Genomic DNA, 26,172 nt, shown 5'->3' on the forward strand with positions numbered 1-26,172 from the left:
CTTGATAGCAGAACGATTCCATACTGATATGAAAGTTGAATATCAGTTTGAAAAGTATTGCTCTTATAAGCTATATTGTGGTTCCACTGTCAAACTAAAACCAGCTTCCTTTGCCTCCCTCTTCTAACATATATTGCTTTTTGGCAGCAAACCTCTTCTAATATATATACAGTATTGCTCATTAGCAGCGAAAAAAAGAAAGAAAAAAGAAAAGAAAATCTTATTAGAATCTGTTACCTTACTGCACAAATAAAATAATTCATTAAACAATTCAACTTGGAGAGCAGCTTTATCTGGCACCAAATTAAAGCAAAGCACACTTTACTTCGAAGTGGTTGCCATAAACTTGGCGCCACCACTTAAAGGCTATCATGCCTTAGAGATTGGAAATACCTGGAGGAGAATTTCTAAAGAGAGCCTTGGGACCATTGGAGATGCTTCCAGTACATGGTAAATTTATAAAAGGAGTTCCTGTACAGATGTAAGTTGTACTTGTTGTGTTTTTTAGTGGCATGCTAATTTCTGGTACCCTAGGAAGAAATTGCAGCAACATCTAGTTTTAATGGCTTAATGGCAAATGTAGAAAAAAATGTTTCAGTTTGGTGGTAAGTTATGACAGATATCACAATAGTTCAAAATACACCACTGAGAATCTGGCAAAATAGCGGGAAGACAGAGGGGCTGAAAGTGGGACTTTGTGTCAAGTAACTAACCCCTTCCCTATTTGTGGCACCCTATGCCACTATATTTTCCTCTGCCTACCCTGATCCTGATTGCTCTTTAACACACCTATTCCAACTCTCAATCCTTGCCTCATTGTTGTCCCCTAGGGATTACAGAAGGCAAGTACATATCCTTCAATTCCTATACAGGTAATCCTCGACTTACAACAGTGCATGTATTCACTATTCAAAGTTAACAACAGCATTGAACAAAGTGATTTATGACCATTTTTACACTTATGATCTTTGCGACATCCCCAAGGTCAAGTGAATGAAATTCGAATGCTTGGCAACCGACTCATATTTATGATGGTTGCAGTGTCCCTGGGGCCGTGTGATGACCTTTTGTGACCTTCTGACAATCAGAGTCAATGCGGAAACCAGATTCACTTAACCACCTCACTGACTTAACTGCAGTTTTTCACTTAACAACCATTGTAAAATGGAACAAAATTCATTTGCTTAGCAATGTAAATTTTGGGCTCAGTTTTGGGTGCAAGCTGAAGGTTACTGTAAACTCATACATCTTAAACTTTTCATTCTCCTCTGCATCTGGAAACAGTCCCACAATCCTCCTCAAATCACAATCCACACAAGCCCCACATCCTCCCAATTTCACACCCTGATCTTCTTTTTACAATAATATTACTTGTACTGCACGAAGCAGCTATAAAACTAGATCACAAGACCTCAAGATGGTGATGATTTTCTGAAGGAAGATAAAAATAGCTAATTGAATTGTTTACTTGTGTATTTGTTGCTAGGAGTTCTGAAGCTATCTCTAATTATTGTTTGATGTTGGTTTTTATGTCTTTATTAGGCCAACTTTTTGAGTTTTGTTTTGTTTTTAAATAACCATGCTTTCAAAGAGATTTGTGGGCACAGCAGATACTACACCATTTCTGTTTACTCGAATGCCAGTTCTTAACTTACGTGCTAAATGGAATATTTGCCAACCTGTTTGTCTGCTCTTAATATAATGATCTTCCTGTTTTGTTCAGAATGACGACAGTGGTGCTATGATTGCCAGTTCCACGCTTTTGGCAGCGCTTGTGCAGTGTTACAAAGAAGACACACAAAAAAGGAGGGGCTCATGCATCAATATTGCTCCCATTATGACCCCCTTGTCTTCCCTACACATGTTGCTGAGTTTCAGCTCAAGAAAATCCAGTTAATTTATATCAAAAATGCCACATTTTTCCTTTTCTTAATTATTCTCTTTAAGTTGTTCAGAACTCTCAGCATATTCTCCCTTAACTTGGCTTCTCTAAGTTATCAGTTTTCCTTTGTCTTGCTAAATCACTATTATGTTACCTGGTATTCTCCAGATAGGAAACCTCAACACATCTGCAAGGTGTCAGGTTAGAGAAGTCCCCTTAAATATCTCAACAGTGTTATTGGGTTTCCAGTTTGTGTCTCGAAGCCGGTGACAGATGGAGAAAACTCACTGCGAAGCTCTTGCTTTTTGTCGAAGTGGTTTATAGTATTTGATGGTCACGTGTCATTAAGCTGCTTTCTTATTCCCAAAAAATTATCTTAAATCAGAGGTGCTGTTTTTTAAATTTATTTTTTGGATTTGTTCCAGCCACCCAATTTCAAAATGACTCTGGCAAGCATATTGTATGAATTACAAATGCACACATGATTATGCGAGGAAACCATATTCTATCAAAAAGTCTATTTTCAACTAAACAGAAAAGCACTGAATAAGCAAATCCTTTCCCATGCAATTTATCCTATTTTTCTATTTTGCAACACCAAATGATTCAGATAGATCATATAGGTAGGGTAGTCCTCAATTTACGACCATAATTGGAACAAGAAGTGATTCAATCACGGTGAGTTGTGTCTGATTTTATTGTCTTGGGAAGGTCATGACAACCTTATGAACGGCCCTCCCCTTGGGAAGGTTATAAAGTTTAAGTTTAAATTTATTGGATTTATATACTGTCCCTCTCCAAGGACTTGGGGTGGCTTACAACATATAAATGGTAATCATATGACCCCAGGATGCTCTAACCATCATAAATAAATGCCATTTGTCAAGCATCTGAATTCTGATCACATGACCACAAGGATACTCTAATGGTCATAAGTGTGAGGACTTCTTGTAATTTCACTTTTTTCAGTACTGTTTCAACTTTGAATTATTAATTAAATGAATGGTCGTAAGCCAAGGACTATCGATATCTGAAAATATATGCCCCTCATGCAAAGGTCAGCATTACGGAGTCTACGGAGAGGGGCGGAATACAAATGTAATAAATAAATAAACAAACAAACAAACAAACAAACAAACAAATAAATAAATAAATAAAAAATTATGAAAATAGTGTTATCTAATTATAGATAATGCTAGGTCAGGCAATTTACCACCATCCTAAATCTCTGGCCACCTAGTTTCCAGCTTTACTGTGTTTCCCTGAAAATTAGCCCTCCCTCCCAAAATAAGCCCTAAATATTTAAATACATTTGCAGCCAGTCCCCTCTATTTTCTCTGGTTAGGGTTAGGGAGACAGAACTGGAAATTGGGTAAGGCAGCAAGAGGAGTCCCGTATTGCTACACCCCCCCCCCCCAAAAATAATAAGATCATCACCAAAATAAGGACAAATGTTTTTTTGGGGGGTTAAAAAAAACAGGGTCTTGTTTCTGGGGAAACACAGTAATATTACAATGGAGCTATTTTACCAAATCATATTATGTTATTTTTTCCTAATAACAGAGATACAGTAATTCGCCAGTCATTACCGCTGTTCTTTGTGCTTGATTGGGTTTTTAAATCTTTCTAAAAATGGAAAAATTGGAGGATTTTAAGAGCAGTCTTGTAGAATCAAAAATGCATGTTCCTTCCATGTTGTTTGAATATAAAACCATACAAAGTATGTCCTCATTGTTAAAACTTCTACTAAACTCTATATCATAGGTGTCAAACTTGATCATATCTTGTGACTTATCATGATATTATTGTATCATGACCTTTTTGCCTTTGGAGAGCGGGGTGGGTGTGGACTGCATGTGATGTATCCGGCCCCTGGGCCGCCAGTTTGACAGCCTGTTCTACATAGTACATTATGAGATTAGGCTTTGGATTTTTCTATTATGGTATTCTATGTTTATTTATTTTTATTAGATGTGCAGTAGTTGATTTTATCTTTAAAAGAAACAAAGATGGGTAGTTTGTTGCAAATGGCATAGTCATTTAAATTTTGTATTGCCGCAGTCAGTGAAGCCTATTTTTTTATTGTTGTTGTCTCTGCTTAGTCAGTTTTGAATTCCTATTAGCTGTATCATTAGTAACCACTCAAATACAAAGATGGAAGTACTGATAGTTCTCCATTAGCAATAGTAATTGGGACTGCAAACTCTGTTGCTAAGCAACACGGGCATAAAGCAAGAAAGTACACTGTGCCAATTTATGATGTCACTTCCGGCAGTAGTCATGTGACTATGATTTGCAATTTCCTGTCCATTTTTCCAGTTCTCTGGTCACAATTTGGGAGTTTGGCAATCAGTGTATACTTAAGAAGTCACCACATCCCTTGGTCATGCGATTATCATTTACAACATTCACTGTCAGGCAAAATTGATGGGTGCTACAACAGGCACAACTTCTAGGACTGGCTGTAAATCTCCTAATTCAGCACCATAATCACTTCAAACATTTACTGAACAAATGATTGCTAAGTGAGAACAATATATAAATGTTTGTGTGCACTAATATCCAAGTTAGCTTGTGTAACTAAGCTGTCCAAATTGTAGCCCCTGATTCAGATTAGGTAATGAACCTTTCCTCATCATGCTTTCAAGGAAGATGCAATTGGGAAAGGGGGCAGAGTCTCATGATTGCAGCACCGGGATATTTCCCTCTTTCCTGGGAAATGTCTCCAAGTCCCATTGCCCGGGGGTTCTGGTCCTTTTGGACCAGATCAGATCTCTCCTGTAGGGAGAGTGACGCATGGGACGCTGCCAGGGGCCTGCCAGGGGCCGGCATGCCCCGCTGGGCGAACTGGCTTGTCTCGCACCGGCTGTGGTGAAGCCGGACAGGCAGCCATGCCTGTTCCAACACAGCTGTGGAGACTACGCAACGCTGGAAGGATAGCCGAATGATTCCATCTGGAAAGAGAATAGGAAAGAGTTACCTTGCAGAGGGGAAGCAGTTTTTCTGTCTATGATGGTAAGCAGAGAATGCCTGAATGGGATTTTAAACCTTTGTTTCTTACTTGGTTGCTGGATGGAGCTAAAATGGCCTGAGATTGAAGAAGGCAGCTAACTGTCCAACGTGGTATTTCAGTGAAAGCTTCTAAAATAGCAAAATTGCCCATCATTTGGATTATTTTCAACTACGTAATTATTATTATTATTTATTAGATTTGTATGCCGCCCCTCTCTGAAGACTCTGAGCGGCTCACAACAACAAAACAGTACAAATCCAATGATTAAAAGCAATTTAAAACCCTTAATATAAAATACAGTCATACATCTCAGACAAACCATACATAAAACAGCCCAGGGGAATCAATTTCCCCATGCATGACAGCAGAGGTGGTTCTCTTTGAAATTCGCCTTTTGGAATTGGAAATTTTTAACATTTGTTTTGGAATCCTTATCTTTCTCTCCTCTTTAAACAAAGTACATTGTAAGAGGAAGTACGAACCAGGAAGTTACAGTAAAAGAGTAATTTAAAGCTATTCAGAGAAGAGCCACATACAGAAAGCTTGGAGAATTGATCACCTAGCAACTTTGTGAGGCCAGAGGAAATATAGCAGTTTGCTACTGGTTTTAAATACAGTATGCTACGGAAGAATGCATTAAGGAAGTCAACGTTCAAGATGAAATTATTTGAACTGAATTAACTCATTTGAATTGATTTGATTTAATTGGACTGATTGATTCGACTGAAATTACATTTGTCATAGGTTTAAATACAGCATTCTTGTCGTGGGAAGACTGATCAGCTAAACCCATGGAAGGAAGATAATGTTCAAGATGAAATTACTTGAACTGAATTAAATTGATTTGAATAGATTTGATCCAATTGGACTGATTGATTTGACTGAAATTACATTTGGACTGTCTGATCTGACTGAAATTACATTGAATAATATAAATTGAAATTAAATACTTTTAAGATCTAAATGTGCCTTTAAGAAAATTAAAATTAAAATACGTGTAAGAATATTTAAAAGTTACTAAAAGATATTAGCACCTTCTTTTCTCTTTTCTCTGTTCTTACAATGTAATAATTACAAAAAGAATTGAGTATACTTAATGAATTGGATTTTTAAAAATCTATATATACAAATATACAAGCAAGTGATATAAAGTGTAAAATGGAAGAATTATATAAGAAGAGAAAATGTAATGGCTTATAAATGGAAAAATTGAAAATAGCTTTGATTATTGCGCATAATATAGATGAGATATTTGGTAATGAATATGTTTATCTTTGGATTACCTTTTTTTCTATTTTCTTTGTTTGCTTTCTCTCTCTTTTATTTTATTATGATGATTGATTGAATTATAAATTGCTTATTTGATTTATGGTGATAAATAAAGTGAGAGGAAGGGGAAAAGATAAGGGAGCAGAGTTACAATAACAGAAGTAGGATTAATATGGGATAATAATTAACACTAATTATGTTAGGTATCATATAGGAAAGACTGATGAAACAACAAGAGTTAAAATCAATAGATTAGGGAAGATTATCACTGAGTTCGATAGTGGAAGGCATTTAGAATTAGGGATAATATATAGATTAGGGAAATACATAGATTAGGGAAGATTATGACACTGCATTTAGCAGTGAAAATAATTAGAATAGGGAAGATTATTGTACTGACATGACAGTGACACGTAGATTAGGGAACATGCTGGGATTGGCAGCGAGGTTTATAGATTAGGGAAGATTATCACACTAAGAATAGCAGTGGAAAATATCTAGATTAAGGAAGAATATTAATACTTTGGTGTTCGTTTGTTTTTTTAATGGAGGATACTTTTTGCATAAAATAATGGAGTAATAATGATTTATATTTATTTTGATGTATTAAAGTAGAAATGACATATTGATATAATGAAATAAATGAAATAAATGAATTGAGTAGGAAATGTATTTTAAAATTTCTAATAACCCTTCCTCCTATGTATAGATTAAGATACGATATGAATAGTGTTTTTTCTTTTCTTATTCTTTTCTGCTTTTTTCCCCTTTCTTTTTCTCTTTTATTCTTTCTTTATTTTTGTTTCCTTTCCTTTCCGAACTTTTAAAGAGACGTAAATTTGGATATTTTCTATTGTTAAGGGCAGTTATGATAAATGAGGAATGTGTTTTCTAAGAACTCTAGGAAGGGACTGAAGCATGGTGGCATAGTTAGGAAAAACAGCAAATAACCAAGAGAAATTTAGATAGCTATAGCACTTTAAATATAAATGAAAACGAAGAACATTGTCTAAAATCCAGATGATAGCATTTGGAAAGGAGGTAGCACAGGATGAATGATATATACCAGAAAAAATAGGATAAATAATTAGAAAAATTGATTAATTTGACTAAGAAATTGGCATTTGATATTGTATTGTATTATATTTTAATTTGAGGTATATAAATTGGAATCTCTGTAAGGTGTGAAAAACAATAAAAAATTTAATACCCCCCCTCCCCAAAATGAAGATGCAACTGCGTCCTTCTGCTCAAATTAAGTTTATCTCTTTGCAGCTTAAAGAGGTAGCCATGATATTCTTTTTAAAATATTTTCCATTCAGATCATGCAAATAAATATTTAGAAATGTGGTTAACAATTTGATATTTGATGATGTGTTTCTATATGACTAGATTTATCACCATGGAAATTTACCATAACCAATTTGGAGTGGTGGTAATACTGGTTGTGTTCCATGCAGTATCCCAACATAAATAAACACAAAGCAGGGTACAAATACAAATGCAGAAGTGCCTATTATATTGTTAAAGATGTAAGCAAGGGATGGGATATCCAGATAGGTAAGCATTTTGTAAGGGGTTGTTATTTTTAGGGACGTTTGTTTAGCTGTACATGCTAAAATCTTCAGGGATAATTTTAAAAACAAAGAAGTACATTTTATATTCATATTCTTGAAGCTGTGTATTCACTTGTATATAAAAAGATTTCTGGTCTCTGTCTTCTTGTCAACATCAAACAATTCTCTGATATGCAAATTTCAGCTATAGGGACAACAGTTCACAGAACTGTTTGGATTCAATCCAGGTCTCAGCAATGTTACCATTCAGGGAACTGGCATTTAATTGCCTCATTTGAGCTTTTAAAATTGTAAAATGAAATGATATTAAAATAAATATAAAATATTTTTAAATATTTTATGCTGCTGCCTGTCTTAAAGAAAGTGCAGCCATAACCTCTCTCTCTTGCTCTCTCAAATGGCAATTGAGGGGGGGGAAACAATTTATAGGATTGAGCTTTCCATCTTCCTGTTTTCTATTGCATGAAATTTTTTCCCTACTATTATTTCTTTTACCACTAATAAATGTTTCATTTGCCATAAGCCAGGCTAATGATATTTCCTTTAAAAGCTAATTTTAATCAAACCGTCAGTAATACCTATATTCAGATCTGGACTATGATCAAAGTTTGGTGTATTTAATTGGTTAAGAAATAAATTGATGGGCCTGAATGGAAGTTCCTTGGAGGTGAATTTTAAATACTTTTTTTTGCTTTCTTATTTTTATAAATAAAGTGGCAAACATACATAATACTCCTTTTTCCTATTTTTCTCACAACAACAGCCTTATGAGATAAATTGGGCTGAGAAAGAATGACTGATTCAGACACCCAGCTGGGTTTCATACCTAAGGCGGGATGTGAACTCAGTCCCCTGGTTTCTAATCTGTTGCCTCGACTACTAAACCAAACTGACTAGTGAAGCAAGAGGGGGCAAAATGGAATCCTTATCTATGATATCTATCATGGTTTGGTCTATACCAGGTGCAGAGAAAAGGAAACTACAGTGTATCAAAACAATTCAAGGTTCTTTTTTGCTCCTTTTAGTAAATATCGAAGTCATAGAAAGTCTAGTGGAATGGCTTAAATCATGGGTGTCATACTCGCGGGCTGGATGTGTCACATGCTGGCTCCGTCCCTGCCCAGTTTAGCAAAGGGTTGGGGGGAAAGTCCCGATACGTCACATGACACTGTTGTGAAGATGTGAGTTTGACACCCTGGCTTAAATGATGAATGGAGAGCAGTGAAAGGCCATGAACACCCAGAAGTTCCAAGCAGTCACGTATCATAATTCTTACAAAAGTTTTTGAAATAAATCACTGAATACTGGAATAATCTTTGCTAAATGCTGTTACTGAAGTTATGATCAGACAGTCTCAACTCCCATCCTTCCACTTTCAGATTTTTCTCTGTTGGCACTTTTCTAATGGAAAATTTGAGGAAAATATTTTTCAGATATTCTTTTCTGTCCTTCTGAATTCTGAGTCGTAAAACCTCTTTAGTTTTCATTTCAGAAGAGCTTCCCAAATAGTTTAGTTTACCTTTTTTGAGTTAAATTGATTTTTCACCATTTAGTGTCATTCATTTTCTTCATATATGTATACATATCTATATACCTATCCTATACAAATGTAAATAAACATACATATGCCCAAAGTAGGTGGACTTTAAATATTATCTAATGAGAATCATTTTGGTATTTGTATATGGACAAACTCAATTGCATTTTTCTTTCTTTCAGCCTAAGCTTTTCCTCCAGGGATGTTGAGAGGAAAATATTGGAGCAAACCCATGTACACTGCTCAAAAAAAATAAGGGGAACACTTAAACAACACAATATAACTCTAAGTAAATCAAACTTCTGTGAAATCAAACTGTCCATTTAGGAAGCGACACTGACAATCAATTTCACATGCTGTTGTGCACATTCAACTTTGTACAGAACAAAGTATTCAATGAGAATATTTCATTCATTCAGATCTAGGATGTGTTATTTGAGTGTTCCCTTTATTTTTTTGAGCAGTATATATTTCTTGCAGAAAGGGCAATATATATATATTAAATATAGATAAAACAAAAAAGATTTGGGACAACAATGTGTAGACATAAATTGCAGTGTAGATTAAATCATGGTTTATGACTGTATGTAATCTCAACCAATGATTGTTAAGATTAACTACAATTTAAGTTTCAGAGACAATGTTAAATTATGACTAATTAAATAATTGAAACAGCAACTTATTTCTTACATGCCTTGTTCTGAAGAATGTAGGAGACTGGGTAAGCCTATGTAATTCATATCAACTAAGCCATGAACTAATATCTAATTATCTTCATTAGAATTGGGGAGAGGGTAGATATAATCCAATGAGGGTTTATCACCTGTGAAAGTAAGGGTTTGTGATAAGTTACATATAAGTTCCCAGTCTCACCTTGACCTATCAGACTTTTCCTTTGCTCAAGTTGTTTTCTTGAATACTTGTTCTTTTCATCCAGAGCACATCCCAGAGGAACCATCTTTTTTTAAAAGACTTTGTAATGTAAAACTGTGTTATTTTAGATTTTAATTATTAGATTTGTTACCATGTATTGTTTTTATCCCTGTTGTGAGCCGCCCCGAGTCTATGGAGAGGGGCAGCATACAAATCTAAATAATAATAATAATAATAATAATAATAATAATAATAATAATAATAATAATAATAATCTCTCTCTTTGTTAAACATGGTCCTCCCTCAGTTGTGTTAATTATTTCTTGATTGAAAAGCTGAAGGCTTGTTCATTTTAATCTTCTGCATCATTTCTGAATATCAAATTCATATTGCAGTATTATTTTATTATTTCAAAGCATTTTAAGAAGCAGAAGAGGCTGATCCCGGAAAGGACAGTTTGGAAATACTTCGTTCAGCTGTGCAGTGCCTTGGAACATATGCATTCCCGGCGTGTCATGCATCGAGGTAATAAATTGCATTTCATCCCAACTATATTGTACAAATGTAGGGATTGTAGTATATATTACATGAACTACATAGACAAGTGATGGCCTCTTCCAGTTGTTCTTATTTGTTAAAATAGGCAACTAAAAGACACTTTTATGTATGTAACTTTTTAAAAAACATTAACATATTTTCTATTTATATTTTGTTTATTTTTTTATGAGATTTATCAGCTTCCTCAATAAGTTGCAAACATGTATGTAATGTTATATAATATCATTTGACTTAAAATAAGTAATCTACGTTTATATGCATGCCGTTTTATTATATGGTTTCCATGGATCTTGAAGATTTGTACCCTGACTTTTGATTACATGTGGTGGCCTTTATAGAACAGGTAACACTTCCAAAATGGAAACATTTTGGTCTGTGCAAATGTATGTATGCATACAAAATCTAAAAGCCCTTTTGATGGTATCTGTGTCTAATGGATGGAGGCCAGATTATATCTTTTAAACCAACAGTCTGCATTTAAATTTAAGTTCTCTTTTTGCAGAAAGAAGGGAAGCTTACTTCCTGTAATTGCTCCATCACTGGCCACAGATGCAGCAGAGATTGTCTTCTCCTTGTCATTGATGCCCTGGATGGAGACAGAAAATTCATTATTATTATTTACCTTATTATTTCTTATGGATTGCTCTTGTATAGAAATTCCATTTAAATCAGCATGGTCGTGAGCAGTTTTATCCATTGGTAGTTAAGATAACTGTCATCAAGGACAGAAATTTGATGAGACTAAAGTCATAATAACTTATTAATGTATCTGGAAAGTGTGATATAGGAAGTAAGATTTCCTCTCCATCCTAGATTAGGGCTTCAAATGGACTGTAGTTTATTTTGTAAAATTTGCTTGAAATTCTTCACCATTTAAAATTTCAGTTCTTTCTGTTTCTTGGATAACTAGGATATAAAGTCCAGCCAATGAAATAAGAGTAACTTGTTATGAATATGTATTAAATATGCATATTTCACCCTTTGCCATTATGTTTGTTTATTTATAAAATTATATACACATAAGAGCAAATAATTCTGACAGCAAGACATATAAAAGTCACTGTGAGGTGGATCCAGAGTAGATTAGTTAAATTCATTTGCCTCTGACATTAATAAGATGACCACATTATGATATAAAATTGTATAGAACAGTGATGGCAAATCTTTTTTGGTTCACATGCCAAAAAAGCATGGGGACGGTGTCGATTCCATGTGGCTTATGCGTGTGTGACCCCTCTGCTCCTGGCACGTGATGACATATCTGTTTTTCACTCTCCACAGGCTTCAGAGCTTTTCTAGGAGCTGGACGGGGTCAAAAACAGTCTTCCCCACCCAACCCAGAGCCCTCCAGAGGCCAGAAGTGGCCCATTTCAAGTTGGGGAACGGGCCATTTCTGGCTTCTGAAGGGCCTCCAGGAGGTGGGGAAAGTCATTTTTGCCCTCCACAGGCTCCTAGAAAGGCTCTGAAGCCTGGGGAAAGCAAAACCGGAAGTCAGCAAATGGAACGTTTCAGGATCTCGGCGGAGTGGGGGGAGGGAGGTTGTTTTTGCCCTCTCCAAGCTCCTGGAAAGGCTCTGGGTATTTGGGAGAGAAAAATACAGGCCTTCCCCACCCCCATTTCAGCCTAGAAACAGCCTGCTTCCCAACTCCAGCAGGCCCAGAAGGCCTGAAAATCAGCTGGCCGGTGAGTACAAGGGCGCCGGATCTGAGCTCACGTGCCCACTGATATGGCTTTGCATGCCACTTGTGGAATGCATGCCATAGGTTCGCCATCATGGGTATAGAACCTAAATTAAACCAACTTAGTCTAAATACTGTTTTATAACTAAGGAAACTTTCAGAAGGGTGTCTCAAGAGAAGAATTCCATATTTGGATCTAAACAACTGTTTAGAACATGACAGAAAGATCAAAGGTACTGTAGTTTGAGTGTACAGTTAAATAATAGAGAAGTCATACAATTGCATAATCTGGTCTCAAAATGAGTTAAGCTGTTATATCAACCCTTGCATAGCATAGCATAGCTTTCATTAATAATTAAATATTTGTCCAAATAAATTTGGAAATGTCCCAAAACATTCAGAGAATGAATTATGTTACTAGGTGTATTATGACTATTCTTATAATCATCATGAAACGGATACATGATTAGTAAAGTCATTGTTACCACCCATAGAGCATCATGTTTTCCACTATCTGTAAAACTGAACCGAACTATGGAATTCGATTAATTTCTTTACAGAAGCAAGTCATCTTGAATTCATTCCCTAAAAATTGGATAAACGTTTTCAGCCTAAAATTAGTGCAGGGATAAACACATTTATTTAATTTGTAACTTGCATGTTAAATTCAACTGAACTTTTTTAAACTGTACTTAAGTACTTAAAGTACTTAAACTGTACTTAAAGCCTTCCAAGAAATGCCCACATTTCACCATCACTCTGTAGACTGCATTGGCTACCAATCTGTTTCCGGACACAATTCAAAGTGTTGGTTATGATCTATAAAGCCCTACATGGCATAGGACCAGACTATCTCCGAGACTGCCTTCTGCCACACGAATCCCAGTGACCGGTGAGGTCCCACAGAGTTGGTCTCCTTAGGGTTCTGTCGATGACACAATGTCAGCTGGCAGGACCTAGGGGAAGAGCCTTCTCTGTGGGGGTTCCGGCCCACTGGAATCAGCTCCCCCTGGAGATTTGTACTGCCCCCACCCTCCTCGTCTTCTGAAAGAGTTTAAAACTCATCTTTGCCGCCAGGCCTGGGGTTCCTTAGAACTTCCCCCCTGACCAATGAATGCCTTAGTTTGACTGTTGAATGAATGATATTGATAGTTTTTTTAAATTAGAATTTTAAGATTGTTTTTTAATGTAGATTATCTAGATTGTTTCCTATTTTTCTGTACATTCTGTGAGCCGCCCCAAGTCCTTGGAGAGGGGTGGCATACAAATCCAATTAAATCTAAATCTAAAGTTTGACTGTTACTTATATCTGATACAATTTAGATAAATGATCATAACTTTTAGATACTTTCATTTATTAATTAGATTTCTATGCTGCCCTTCATCCCATCTTTATGGTTTTTATAAATAACCCAAGGCAATGAACATATCATCTAATACTCCTCCCTCCTCCTATTTTCCCCACAACAATCCTATGTAATGGTCTGAGCTGAGAAAGAGTGACTGGCTGAAATTTACCCACCTTTTTATGCCAAGAATTCACACTTCTGGTTGGTGTCTTAACCACCAGATGAAACAAATAATTTAAAATATTTTAGTTGTATTTTTAAAAAGGGAACAAACATGAATCAAACAATAATACTTAATATAATATTTAACGGTGGGCTTCTTTTCTAGTAAAGGCATAGTGTTATACAGTACTTTGTTTTTTCTTATAGACATCAAGCCAGCAAACGTCTTCATTACTGCTACCGGGGTAGTAAAACTTGGAGATCTTGGACTGGGAAGATTTTTCAGCTCTAAAACCACAGCTGCACATTCTCTAGGTGAGAAAGATTTCTTTGTATAATTAAAATTGGAAGTTAATGTTATACATATAGAATACTGTATATATAGTAAACTTTTTATTTGATGTATTTTTAATTAAAAGAGTTTCAGCTGTCTGTTGATATAGATTAAAATACATTTAATTGTTAAATAAATTTCATTTCCATGAATTGAAAAATGCTTATTCAAAATTAAGCTGTTTTGGTTATGATCGATTTTGATAGCACTTGTTGAATGAGATGTTAATATATTACAAAACAGTATAGTATTTCAAATATGTCAGTCTTGGCTTTTGGTTTGAATGCTTGATTAATGCAGCCTATAGTAGAAACTTATTTATACAACAAATGTGTTTATTGGTGCAATGTGAAAGCAAGAGGAGATCTTTTGTCAGGTTTTCCTGCTATTAACAGGTAATCCCTGAATTACGAGTTCTCTTAGTGACTGTTCAAAGTTGCGACATAATCTCCCCAAGTACTTACAGCACACTCCCAAGGTTGCAAATGTTGTAGCGCCACGGCAGTTGTTTATCCTTACAAGCAACCATTGGCATGGCAAAATTCGCCCTGCCTATTTCCCTCCATTGGGTCTTAACTTCGCCCCCCTTAACTTGCAAAGTCAGTGGTTCCCAACCTTTCTAATGCCATGACCCTTTAATACAGTTCCTCAGGTTGTGGTGACCCCCAACCATAGGTCTAGCACCAATTCTCCCAACAGAGCTTTAAACTGATTGGCAGGAAGGTCAGAGGGACACGTCCACTGTAAATGCCTGATTGGTCGGATTGTAAAAATATGTTCCAAGGTGCCAGAATAGAAGATTAGTTCCTAACACCATGGGAAATTTGTCTTTTCCCATGGTTTTGGGTGACCCCTGTGAAACGGTTGTTCAACCTCCAATGGGGTCATGACCCCCAGGTTGAGAACCATTGATCTAGTGAGCTGTCTTCTATCTAGTCTCTCTTCCGTGGTTTCTTTGCCTGTTCCTGGTGCTCCAAAAGTGGAGCATTGAGAGCAGAGGGAGAGCAGAATTAGCTTCTCTGACTGACTGCCACTTCTGGAGCAGTAGGCAGCGTCGGTGAGTCGCCTCCAAAGACTTCCAGTCTTGGAGCAAAAAAATTTGGATGCCAGTGGAAGGCTTTGGGGCAGCGAAATCATGTTGCGTCAAGCTTCCTTTTGGCATGAAAACACTATTCATGCAGAGACTGGAGGCTTCTTTATGTCCCGATCTCACGGGACTTCAGGTACCCATTCTCTGCAAAAGTGGATGGGTGGCTGAGGTCACGCAAAATTATGGCCCCCAGAAACTTCCAAACTCCAAGCGAAAAGTGTTTGAGTGCTGATAGAGTGCTTTGAAGCAGCTCTATTTCGCTATCTCAAAGTGTCCCATTGGCATGCAAACGAAGCTTCCAGTCTTCGGGCAAAAAGTGTTTGAGCACCAATAGGGCACTTTGAGTTAAATTGTGCAAAACCTTCTTTGTGTATTATCAATATCTTCACTCCTTTAATAATGTAATAATAGGTTTTTGCTATTGGTTAAAAGGTATTTTTGTTTTTGATAAAATATGACTGTAAACCTAATTGTAAGGCTGAGTTTCCCCAAGTTTTTTTCTCAGCAATTCTCTTATATTGAAATAGAATTACTTATATTTTCTTCTTCTGAAGCAATATGTGTTATTAAAGTTTAATCAGAACACAACAGACATTTCATCAGTAGAAATATATTGGATCAGGAGGCCTTTTCAAAATGCTAAAAGATTGTTTAAAGATTGTTTAAATTTCTTTATTGGAAAACTTTTGACACGGCATCAAAAATATCAAAGGATTTGAAATAGCTAGGAAGCTATCTCTTTGATCTGCTGAATGTGACAGTTTCTTGTCATTTAGTGAATCAGTTTAAGTCAGAACCCTGATTTTAGTATTGATTAGCATAGGCATGTTAACCCCATGTTTGTCTATCTTCATACATTAGACCTTGTTCATAAGAACAATCTGGTGTGTGCTTAGTTGTAGCCCACTGAGAAGATTTTTGCACTATGTTGGTGAACCACAAAAGACATGCAGATTTACACAAAAGTGTTGTTGACAATTATATAGGTGAAACTCGAAAAATTAGAATATCGTGCAAAAGTTCATTTATTTCAGTAATGCAACTTAAAAGGTGAAGCTTAATATATGTATGTATGTATGTATGTATTTATGTATGTATGTATGTATGTATGTATGTATGTATGTATGTATGTATGTATATATTTGAGGCCAAAATAAGGCCGAAATAGATCTATCCTAGTCTTCCTTAATTTTCAAATTCAGCAAAAAAACACACAAACATGTGATATATATATATTGATCTAGTGTATACACACACACACACACACACCAGCAGATGTCATAGCTCCCTAAATTAACACAGGCCTTGGAAACCTCACCCTGTACTTCAAACATCTTGCAAAGTGTGCCTCTTCATTCTTCCTCCATACTCTGGGTCCTTAGTTTCCAAATGAGATGCAAACCTTTCCACAGTCTGTGTTGATTTGGGGAGCCATGTCATCTGCTGGTTCTGATCCACTGTGCTTCATTAAATCCAGGGCTATCTACTAGGAGATTTTGGAGTACTTCATGATCGGGACATGATCGAAACATTTAAATATGTTAAAGGGTTAAATAAGGTTCAGGAGGGAAGTGTTTTTAATAGGAAAGTGAACACAAGAATAAGGGGACACAATCTGAAGTTAGTTGGGGGAATGATCAAAGGCAACATGAGAAAATATTATTTTACTGAAAGAGTAGTAGATCCTTGGAACAAACTTCCAGCAGACGTGGTTGGTAAATCCACAGTAACTGAATTTAAACATGCCTGGGATAAACATATAAGATAAAATACAGGAAATAGTATAAGGGCAGACTAGATGGACCATGAGGTTTTTTTCTGCCGTCAGTCTTCTGTGTTTCTATGTTTCCTTCCACAGACGAGCTTTATGGTGTTGCTGACTTTATTTTCCAGCAGGACTTGGCAGTTGCCTACACTGCCAAAAGCACCAAAACCTGGTTCAATGATCATGGGATTACTGTGCTTGATTTGCCAACAAACTCACCTGATCTGAACTTCATAGAGAAAGATGAGAGACATGAGACCGAACAATGCAGATGAGCTGAAGGCTGCTATTAGAGCATCCTGAAGCAATATGTGTTATTAGAGTTTAATCAGAACACAACAGACATTTCATCAGTAGAAATATATTGGATCAGGAGGCCTTTTCAAAATGATAAATATTGTTTAAAGATTGTTTAAATTTATGCGTTTCTTTGTTGGAAAACTTTTGACACAGCATCAAAAATATCAAAGGATTTGAAATAGCTAGGAAGCTACGGTATCTCTTTGATCTGCTGATGGCAGTTTCTTGTCATTTAGTGAATCAGTTTAAGTCAGAACCCTGATTTTAGTATTGATGAGCATAAACATGTTGACCCCTGTTTGTCTATCTTCATATATGAGACCTTGCTCATAAGAAAAATCTGGTGTGTGCTTAGTTGTAGCCAGCAAAGCCACAGGCTGATAGCTTCCTTTCACACTGTATTGAGGCAGTAATTGCTGCACAAGTAGCCCAAATCAAGTACTGAGTACATATGCATGTTTATACTTTTCAGAGGTCCAATATTGTTCTATGTGCAGTCCTTGTTTTATTGATCGCATATAATATTCTAATTTTCTGAGATTGTGGATTTGGGATTTTCACGAGTTATATGCCATAATCATCACAATTATGACAAATCACAGCTTGAACTACTGTCTCTTGCCTTGCATGTGATGAGTCTCTCCTATTATGTTTCACCTTTTAAGTTACATTACTGAAATAAATGAACTTTTGCAGGATATTCTATTTTTTTTTTGAGTTTCACATATACTTGTATCTCGCCCACCAATCAATGTTCCTGTGAAGAGAGGGTTCTTTTTTTTTGAACACCTGATATGTTGTCACTCTGCCCATAGCTCGTTGTTGACTTGATGGTTAATTCATCTACCCACAATGAATCTGTTCTGCCTTCACTATCTGAGTCTGACCATTGAAAACAGCTTGAGGGCTACTCTTCTGCCTTTTCCTCCAAATCTTTGGCAGCCATCTCCCCTCTGCTTAGAGTTGGATCAGTGGTGTCCTGCAAATGCAAGCAAACATAGATAAATTGTAAACAATATATCCCTTTCCTGAGTGATTCAAGCATAATTTCTACTTCACAACATTTGAGTGATATCAACAGGGACATTAGAAGTCTCAGTCCAAGAATCACTTGGGTTACGTTTTCAGTCACAAAACCATCCAGGAGCTGATTTCCATATGCCTTATCCATCCATCTGTGGTCCCTTCTTCCAAAAATGCATGTCCCTTCATTAACTGCCAGCAGTCATTGATTTACCTGGATCAAGCATAGTGTATGGACCTGAGACTGCTCTGAGACTAGTCTTACTACACAGGTAATATTAACTTGGAAATTTTTCTGGACAGCAGTTTCTTGACATAAAGAAATTTAATTGCTTACTGAAAAGAAAAAGTATGGTACTCATGCTATATTGAAATCTGTGTAAATAACCATTAGGCAAATGCAAAAGTTTATATCTAGACTACAGTATCATGCTTCACAGAAGTGCTGCTAATGTGGAAAGTTTAGATATAAATTCTTAATGCAAATAATAGACTAGTGGATTTGGCGTGTTTGCAATTTATATTCAGAGTATATTTTTGTATCTTGTTTCTAAAATGCCTTTATATTGAAGGTTCTACTATGTTGGTGTGAAAGGCTTATTGATCCTTCACCTGCTTGTAATGAGGTCATGTATAATTAAGAGTGTATTTAAGAATGAAGGCAAAAATGTTAACTAAAAATGGAAGTTAATGTAGATACATATAGAGGATTGTATTTGCAGCAAACTTTAGGAAGTACCGGAAGGAACTCACTGATGATGCAATTTTTGGCGAATTTTTTCCGGCATCTCTTGAGAAGGGACTTCTCATCTGTGCTTCAGATGATGAATAAAGGTTAGCATTACAACAAGGGTGGGCGGGAAGGCTTCTTCCAACCTGGAGATGCCAGAAAAGAAATCACTGAAATCACTGTGTCATCAATGAGTTCTTACTGGTGTGGCGCTCTAGACCGCATCAGTAGGAACCCACCACTGATGTAGTCATAACAAAATCACGTCTAGCAAGTTTCATTCAGTGAAGTTAATAAAAATAAGTGGGAAACCTTTTAGCTGTAAAACCAGTATATGTATTTCTTTCATAAAAGCTGCATAAATAAACAAATTCATATAGAATTCTATCAATTTATGATTGACATTAGTAATGTTAATATAATATAAAATTACTAAATGGCTAAATGTTTGATTTATTGATAATTATGGAAAACTTTACTATTTTTTACATAGGTTATCATGAAATTAATTTCATAAAACAAAGCTTAAATTATTTGGAATAATTTTTCAGTTACTGGAGTTTACTCTTGTATTTAAACGTTGAATAGTAAATTTTCAAGACAAATATTAGAATATACCTTGCTTGAAATTGATTTATTTTTTGTTTATTATAGTATTTATATTTTTTGTAGTGGGAACACCTTATTATATGTCTCCAGAAAGAATCCATGAAAATGGATATAACTTCAAATCAGATATCTGGTCTCTAGGATGTCTGTTATATGAGGTAATACTGACAATTTTTAATGAGCATAGTTTGTTGATATGTTTTGTTGATCAAAGTGTTTTTCTACTTGTGTTATGATTCTATTGAATATTAATTTCATGAATTAGTACTAGCCGAAAGCAAAGAATTCTGATATTTTACAGATAACATGTGGTGAAGTTTGCACATTTGCCTTAGCTCAAAATATAAGGAGAATGTAATGCGAATATTTGTGTGAAATATACTTCTCAAAATAATCTCTTTCAAGATATTCGTCTTTCAGTATCAAGGTTAACAGCAAGGTGGCAATTTGAAACTGAAAACATTATCTTCACATGGAATGGACCTATCAAGGGCATACTCCAGTCAGCACTTGTAGTATCATCTAATATTTCCTTAATTATTAAACTTTTGCTTTCTGAATCTTAAACTTTATTTTTAAACTTTGCTAAAAGAGATTATCACTTAGGAAACTAGTATTCTGTCCTTTTTATATTGGTATATCAGGGCTGTTTGTATATAACTGACTAAATACAAGTTTAATTATAATGAGATCAGCAAGATAACTAAATTCTACCAAAACCTTCTGGACAGTTTCTGTCACACAGATGCAAGGTGAAGTTTATTTTATTTTATTTTATTTATTTATTAGATTTGTATGCCGCCCCTCTCCGTAGACTCAGGGCGGCAAACCACTTTCACTGAAGTTCAGTAGAATTCACCAAAGGTCTCTATCAAGGAAAAAAACAACAACCCTATAATATTAGGATTTTCTGAGTACTATAACAAGGTTTTCTTTAAACAAAACAATTCAGTGCTAAAATTATTATTTTCTCTCAGACTCATGTATACAGGCAGCACTATTTGGTCTAGATTAGTGCTATATATAATAGCTTACTCCAGCTACCACTTGATGGCTAAATTATAAAAGAAATAAAAATTTAATGAGAACATTCTTTTGGAGATTTATTAGTAATTATATCTTAAACTAGGATTTTTTAAAAAAAAAAATTCAGTGATGCTGCTATTTGTATAATTGTGCTATTTGTGAAATTAATAACTAGGATTTGTATTTACATTATTTTTTTCTTTCTCACAGTTGCCATGTTGCCTAATTTTTTGACAGATAATTATCGTTATATAGTAAGATAATGTTTTAAAGAATTTAATTGTTTACCTTCTTAAAATTTAGGAAATTAAGGATTGGGGCACATTAATGGCATAACGTGCAACAAAATAATAAATATTATGTTACACTATGCGGGGTCATAATTTTATTTCACTACCTCAGTTTTCACTCACTCAAAATCCTTTCAGCCATTGTTTCTGTAAAAAACAGGAATTTGTGGATCCTTAGTTTTGTAATAAAAATTAAATAATTATAGGGCAGTTTACAGAACAGTTAAGATTTTATTTAATATAGTTCCAATAATAGGAGGATTAAAAAGCATGAATGTTTAAACTTAATTATGGTACAAATTTAATATTTAAATTTATTCTTGCTTTGCTTAATATATTCAGCAAAAATGCATTTAAGAATTTCTGATATTAGTTCCTTTGGTTTATATTATTTTTCAAATCGCCAATAAGAAAAATGTTTGCATGTACCTGGGATTTTCTAGATTACATAACTTCCCAGTAAATAATTCTTCAGCTAATATTTTACTTGAATGCTAATATTAATAGCTGACAGTGTGGTTGGGCTTTAGCTGAATCTAAAATTAAGTGTGCTATTCTATTCACTGCTGTTCTGTGGGATATCGTTTCCTCAACCTGCTGCCTTCCAGATGTGTTCAGAATGCAATGCCCAGAATTGCTGCTTGGGAATTCTAGAAGTTGAAGTTATAACACATCTGGAAGATACCAGATTGGAGAAATCTGGTTTTACAGTTTGTTAAAAATTGCTCTCTTTCCTTAACTATTTACCTTTTATTGTTGTTGTTGAAGGTTAATTTTACAGTCAGAAAATTAGACTTTTAAATATTCTGGAAATGCTTAAATAAAAACAATTCAAAAGGCTCTAATCACCTTGTGTTAATTGATATGCAACAAGGTAGACTTTACTAATTAAAATCAACATGCCATGCTTCCACTACATGGACCTTTACATGAAAAAGTAGATATTACAGATTTCCTTTATTGTTCAGCACAGTAATTGCATCCTTACAGGGTCGTAGGTTGGTGGCTTACAGTCCCCCTCCCCCCCCCCAAAAAAGAGAATGAGCTAGCGAGGTGGTGGGGGATAGCATTGCCACCAGCCCTGAAGACAGACAGTGGGCTTTCGTCCCTCAGACACCCCTAGAATACTAATCAGGAAAGTCAGACCCTGGAGGTCAGGGAGCAAGTCAATCATTCTAGTGATCGTCTCAGTGTGGAGGATCAAATTAGCCTGAAAAATTCAGCTGCTGGGAGGAGAGGGCGAGCAGCTGTCAGGGGCAGCAGCAAGATGCACTAATGAACCAGATGAATAGTGCAAAAGCTTGAAAATAAAAACAGGACAGTTGACATTTTTCATCTGTCAAAGCAGGAGATGCATGAAAATATAGTAGTCCTGTTTTAACTCCTTAGGGGACATTCAGCTTTTTCTCTCCTCCCCTCCTCTCATTTCTCCCCCTTCTCTTTTTTAAAGCATTGAATCAGAACTACTTTTTAATGAACCAGCTTTGTACCATGCTGAGTATCTCTGCGATTATTTTGCAATTGTGCATGCATGCTGATTGGGTGGTGAAACTTTCTAAATTTGTATTTAGATTGCACTAAAATGAAAATGCACTGCATGAATTAGGTGGTTTCAAGATTTAATATTATGGCAGTGATACAATTGGAAATCGTTGTTTTCCTTGATAGCCTCAAACCTTTAGGTTTTCAGTAATTATAATATCCAATTAATATATGCAATTTTGATCTTCTTGCTAATAAATTAATTGGTTCTTTTTACTTTGCTCCCCCCATTTATTCCTGTATTCACACTATCAAAATGAGAATACTTTTTTTTGGTCGTGAAGGAGTTAATGCTCTGTTCTCAAAGACCACAAGACAGATGAGAGCCATTTTCAGCTTGTCCTGTCCCTGCTGAAGCTCACTGAGTAGCTCAGCATGGACTAGCGTGTTTCACACACACTTTGCCTGTCTGGGGAATGTACACATTGTCCTTCCAAAATCAAACTTATTAGCACATATAGAAAAGGGTGACTGACTTTGGGGCAGCACTGCACTCTGAGCAATGCTCATGCTGCTGTGGTTCAGAGATTTAAAAGCTTTCAGAGGCAATGTGAACATTTCTGTACAAATCTCTTCAAGCTTAGCAGTATGTTGCACTTTTTATTTGCTTTTGAAAAGGCAAGCAATAACATTAAAATAAGCAGTGGAGACACTAATGAGAATAGTTCCAGCATTTTAAAAATAATTATACCAAATGTATGGAGTTTGGGGATAAAACTCAGATCATGTTTGCAGAATGGGCTGCTCCAATAGATTAAATACTTTTGTTACAAAAATACTAGAAATATCATTTAAATAAACCTTACAGTGCATATGTTTAATTTCAGAGGAATGTAAAGCATACAGTTCTTTGCAGGGAATTGCATTCCTTGTCTTCTGTGAACAGCAAAGTGCTTTCTAAATAGCAAATTACCTTCTGCCTTAAATTTAGATGTTTTATTTTTCCAATAACATTAAAAAAACTTAGTAAGGTGTCCAAACAGAGTATTTAATGTATAATTTATTTATTAGATTCAGGGTACTGTCAATTTCTTCTTGCTAGTTGCAGAAAATTAAGTCTTAAATTAATGAATGACTACATACATTTTTAATACATCTGAGTACATATCAGTTGACGGCTTTTACAGCCTTACTAGTTGAAAGGTGACCAAGACCATAGGCAAAAAATAGTCAAATAGAAGCAGGTTGAGCATGTAGAAATATTTATATTTATCCCCAATTTCATTTTAAATAATATCATTTTCATTCATTTTATGCTTGTTATTGGTTATATTTTAGGTTGGGTTTACTCATAGTTGCCATAACTTTTAATAAAGTATATTTAAATAAAATTTAGAACAAATACATCCACAATGCAGAAAACATATTTTGGTTTTGAATATGATTCTATCTCCCAATTGAAAATTTGTAATGTAGAATAATCATAGTTTTCTTGCTACAAGGGGTTGATAGGGAGCATAAAATTTATCAGAGAAAAGCAAAATCAGAGCTTTTGTGAGCTATGTGAATTCTACCGAGGCTCTTCTGATTCCTGATTAAAACTTCATGGTATACATGTTTGTAAATGCTGTTTGGTTTTTATAAGAGAAAATATTAATCAAAATGTGTGAATAATGTTTTGGGTACATAGTGAATGTTATTTATGCAACAGGAATGTTATATAGAAATTAGCATTATGTTATAATGCTATAGAAATGATCTAATCCAATATGCTGAAGGTCAGATGTGAGAAGTAAAGGGCTCAAACCTATAGCATACTGAGAAAATAAGTATTTGCTTCTAATTTTAATTGAGATTAAAAAAAATAAAGCCAAGCTTCTGTATTTGGGTCTTCCCTGCCACACCAGTTAAATATATCCTTTTTTTTCTATTATTCCACACAGATGGCTGCATTGCAAAGCCCCTTTTACGGTGACAAAATGAACTTGTATTCTTTATGTAAAAAGATAGAACAATGTGATTATCCACCCCTTCCATCAGACCACTACTCAGAAGAAGTAAGTAACTTCCTTTTTGGTGGGCTGTTTGAACTTGCTTTACTTTTTAAAAGCATCCTATTTCTCCTGGGATCTGATATGCAATTTTTACACAGCTGAGTTGTTCTTGCACAGCTCTCATTAATTTCAGTGTGAGAGGAGTTGGTTTCTTCCTGGAAGCAGAACTTTCTTTTAAAAAGAAAAAAAACCCCATTGTCTGCTACTTAAATATGGCTGCAAATGTGAACCTTAAATGGGCCATGGCTTTGAAAGACCTGCTGTAATGTTCTACATAGTACATTTTATATCTTCTACTTGTGCTTTTTTTATAGTTGCAACTCTTTGCAAGGCATTAAAATTCAAACTGTAAGGGGGAAATTGCTTAAACTGAGTGCAGTTAACCCTGAAATCCTCTTTGCTTAGATTGGTTACACCACAGCGAACAACATGAATTTCTGATTTTCAGCGATATAGAATATCTTCTAAATGATATATCCTGTGGTGTTCTTATTTACCTTTTTGAAAACATTGTGAGAGAATGAAACTCTTCCCTCAGTTTACTGTGATCTTAATGCCTACATGGATGTGATGAAAAAGTAGTTATGCTCTATTCAGGAGTAATAACTATAACTGTGCATGGTATTTGAGAGGGGTGCTTTATGAACACCAATAAGTGCATTGTTGCAAGCAAAAAATTCTTGAAGCATTAAAGCAACTGTGTCATCTGAAAAGCTCAGTATGGCTATTTCAAAGACTTACCTTGGTTGTCTCTGTGGGACAATGAACAAAGCAGTATGGCTGTGCAAAACTGACTGTTTTGAAATACATTGGCTGTTTTAAGGTTCTGCAAACCAACCTTTTGAAATGTCGTGTGTATTGCAAAATACCAATTTTACAATATGTGTATACTGTACTCTATGTGTGCTTTTGATAACCCACAAAATGCACACATACGAAAAAACTTTAGAAACATTTTTATATAACAAATGCAAGGTGTATTTCCAACATGATATACTTCTTCATGGACTTATATAGAGAGAGGAACCACCATAAACCTGTATTCTGGGGTGGGTGGGTGAGTTGTTTTTTGTTTTTGGTGTGTGTTCAAACATGTACATAGAAGTACCACAACATGCTGCAACAAAATGGGTACCAATGTATACTTTCCATTCTTTCTCAAGCAATTTTGGTTAATTAAATAATAATAATAATAATAATAATAATAATAATAATAATAATAATAATAATTTATTAGATTTGTACGCTGCCCCTCTCTGAAGATACAATGTAGACAAAGGTGGCAGAGAATGGAAATGCTTTCACTTTCTGTGACAACTAATGCAGAACATTTGTACATCCATATGTAACTGCAGAGGAGAGGAGAAATGCTTATCTTAACCATCAGCATGCAGTGACCTAGAGAGGAACAGTTATGTCTCCAAAGGCTTAGGATAAACACTTTAGATAGTTTACGCCCAGCAAAGAAAGAATATTTCTGCTAAGGATGGATACATTAATGTCTCTTATAACTAATACAAAGATGACTTGTGTTTGTGTTATTCCTTTACCATGTATGGACATTTTTTAA

The 26,172-nt window shown here is 35.3% G+C and overlaps 1 protein-coding gene across 5 annotated transcripts in view; it reads left to right on the forward strand.

Moving 5' to 3' along the window:
- NEK7 (NIMA related kinase 7) overlaps window positions 1-26,172 on the forward strand; it is a 78,110-nt gene that overhangs the window by 39,980 nt on the left and 11,958 nt on the right. For all 5 annotated transcript variants that reach the window (XM_070746383.1, XM_070746387.1, XM_070746384.1 and 2 more), the window contains exons 6-9: window positions 10,568-10,676; window positions 14,107-14,214; window positions 19,814-19,908; window positions 24,492-24,605. In XM_070746383.1, coding sequence (XP_070602484.1) covers window positions 10,568-10,676; window positions 14,107-14,214; window positions 19,814-19,908; window positions 24,492-24,605 — 426 coding nt within the window. The remainder of the gene's footprint in view (window positions 1-10,567; window positions 10,677-14,106; window positions 14,215-19,813; window positions 19,909-24,491; window positions 24,606-26,172) is intronic.

Source organism: Erythrolamprus reginae, chromosome 3 (genome assembly GCF_031021105.1).
Source record: "Erythrolamprus reginae isolate rEryReg1 chromosome 3, rEryReg1.hap1, whole genome shotgun sequence".
Taxonomy (NCBI): Eukaryota; Metazoa; Chordata; class Lepidosauria; order Squamata; family Dipsadidae; genus Erythrolamprus; species Erythrolamprus reginae.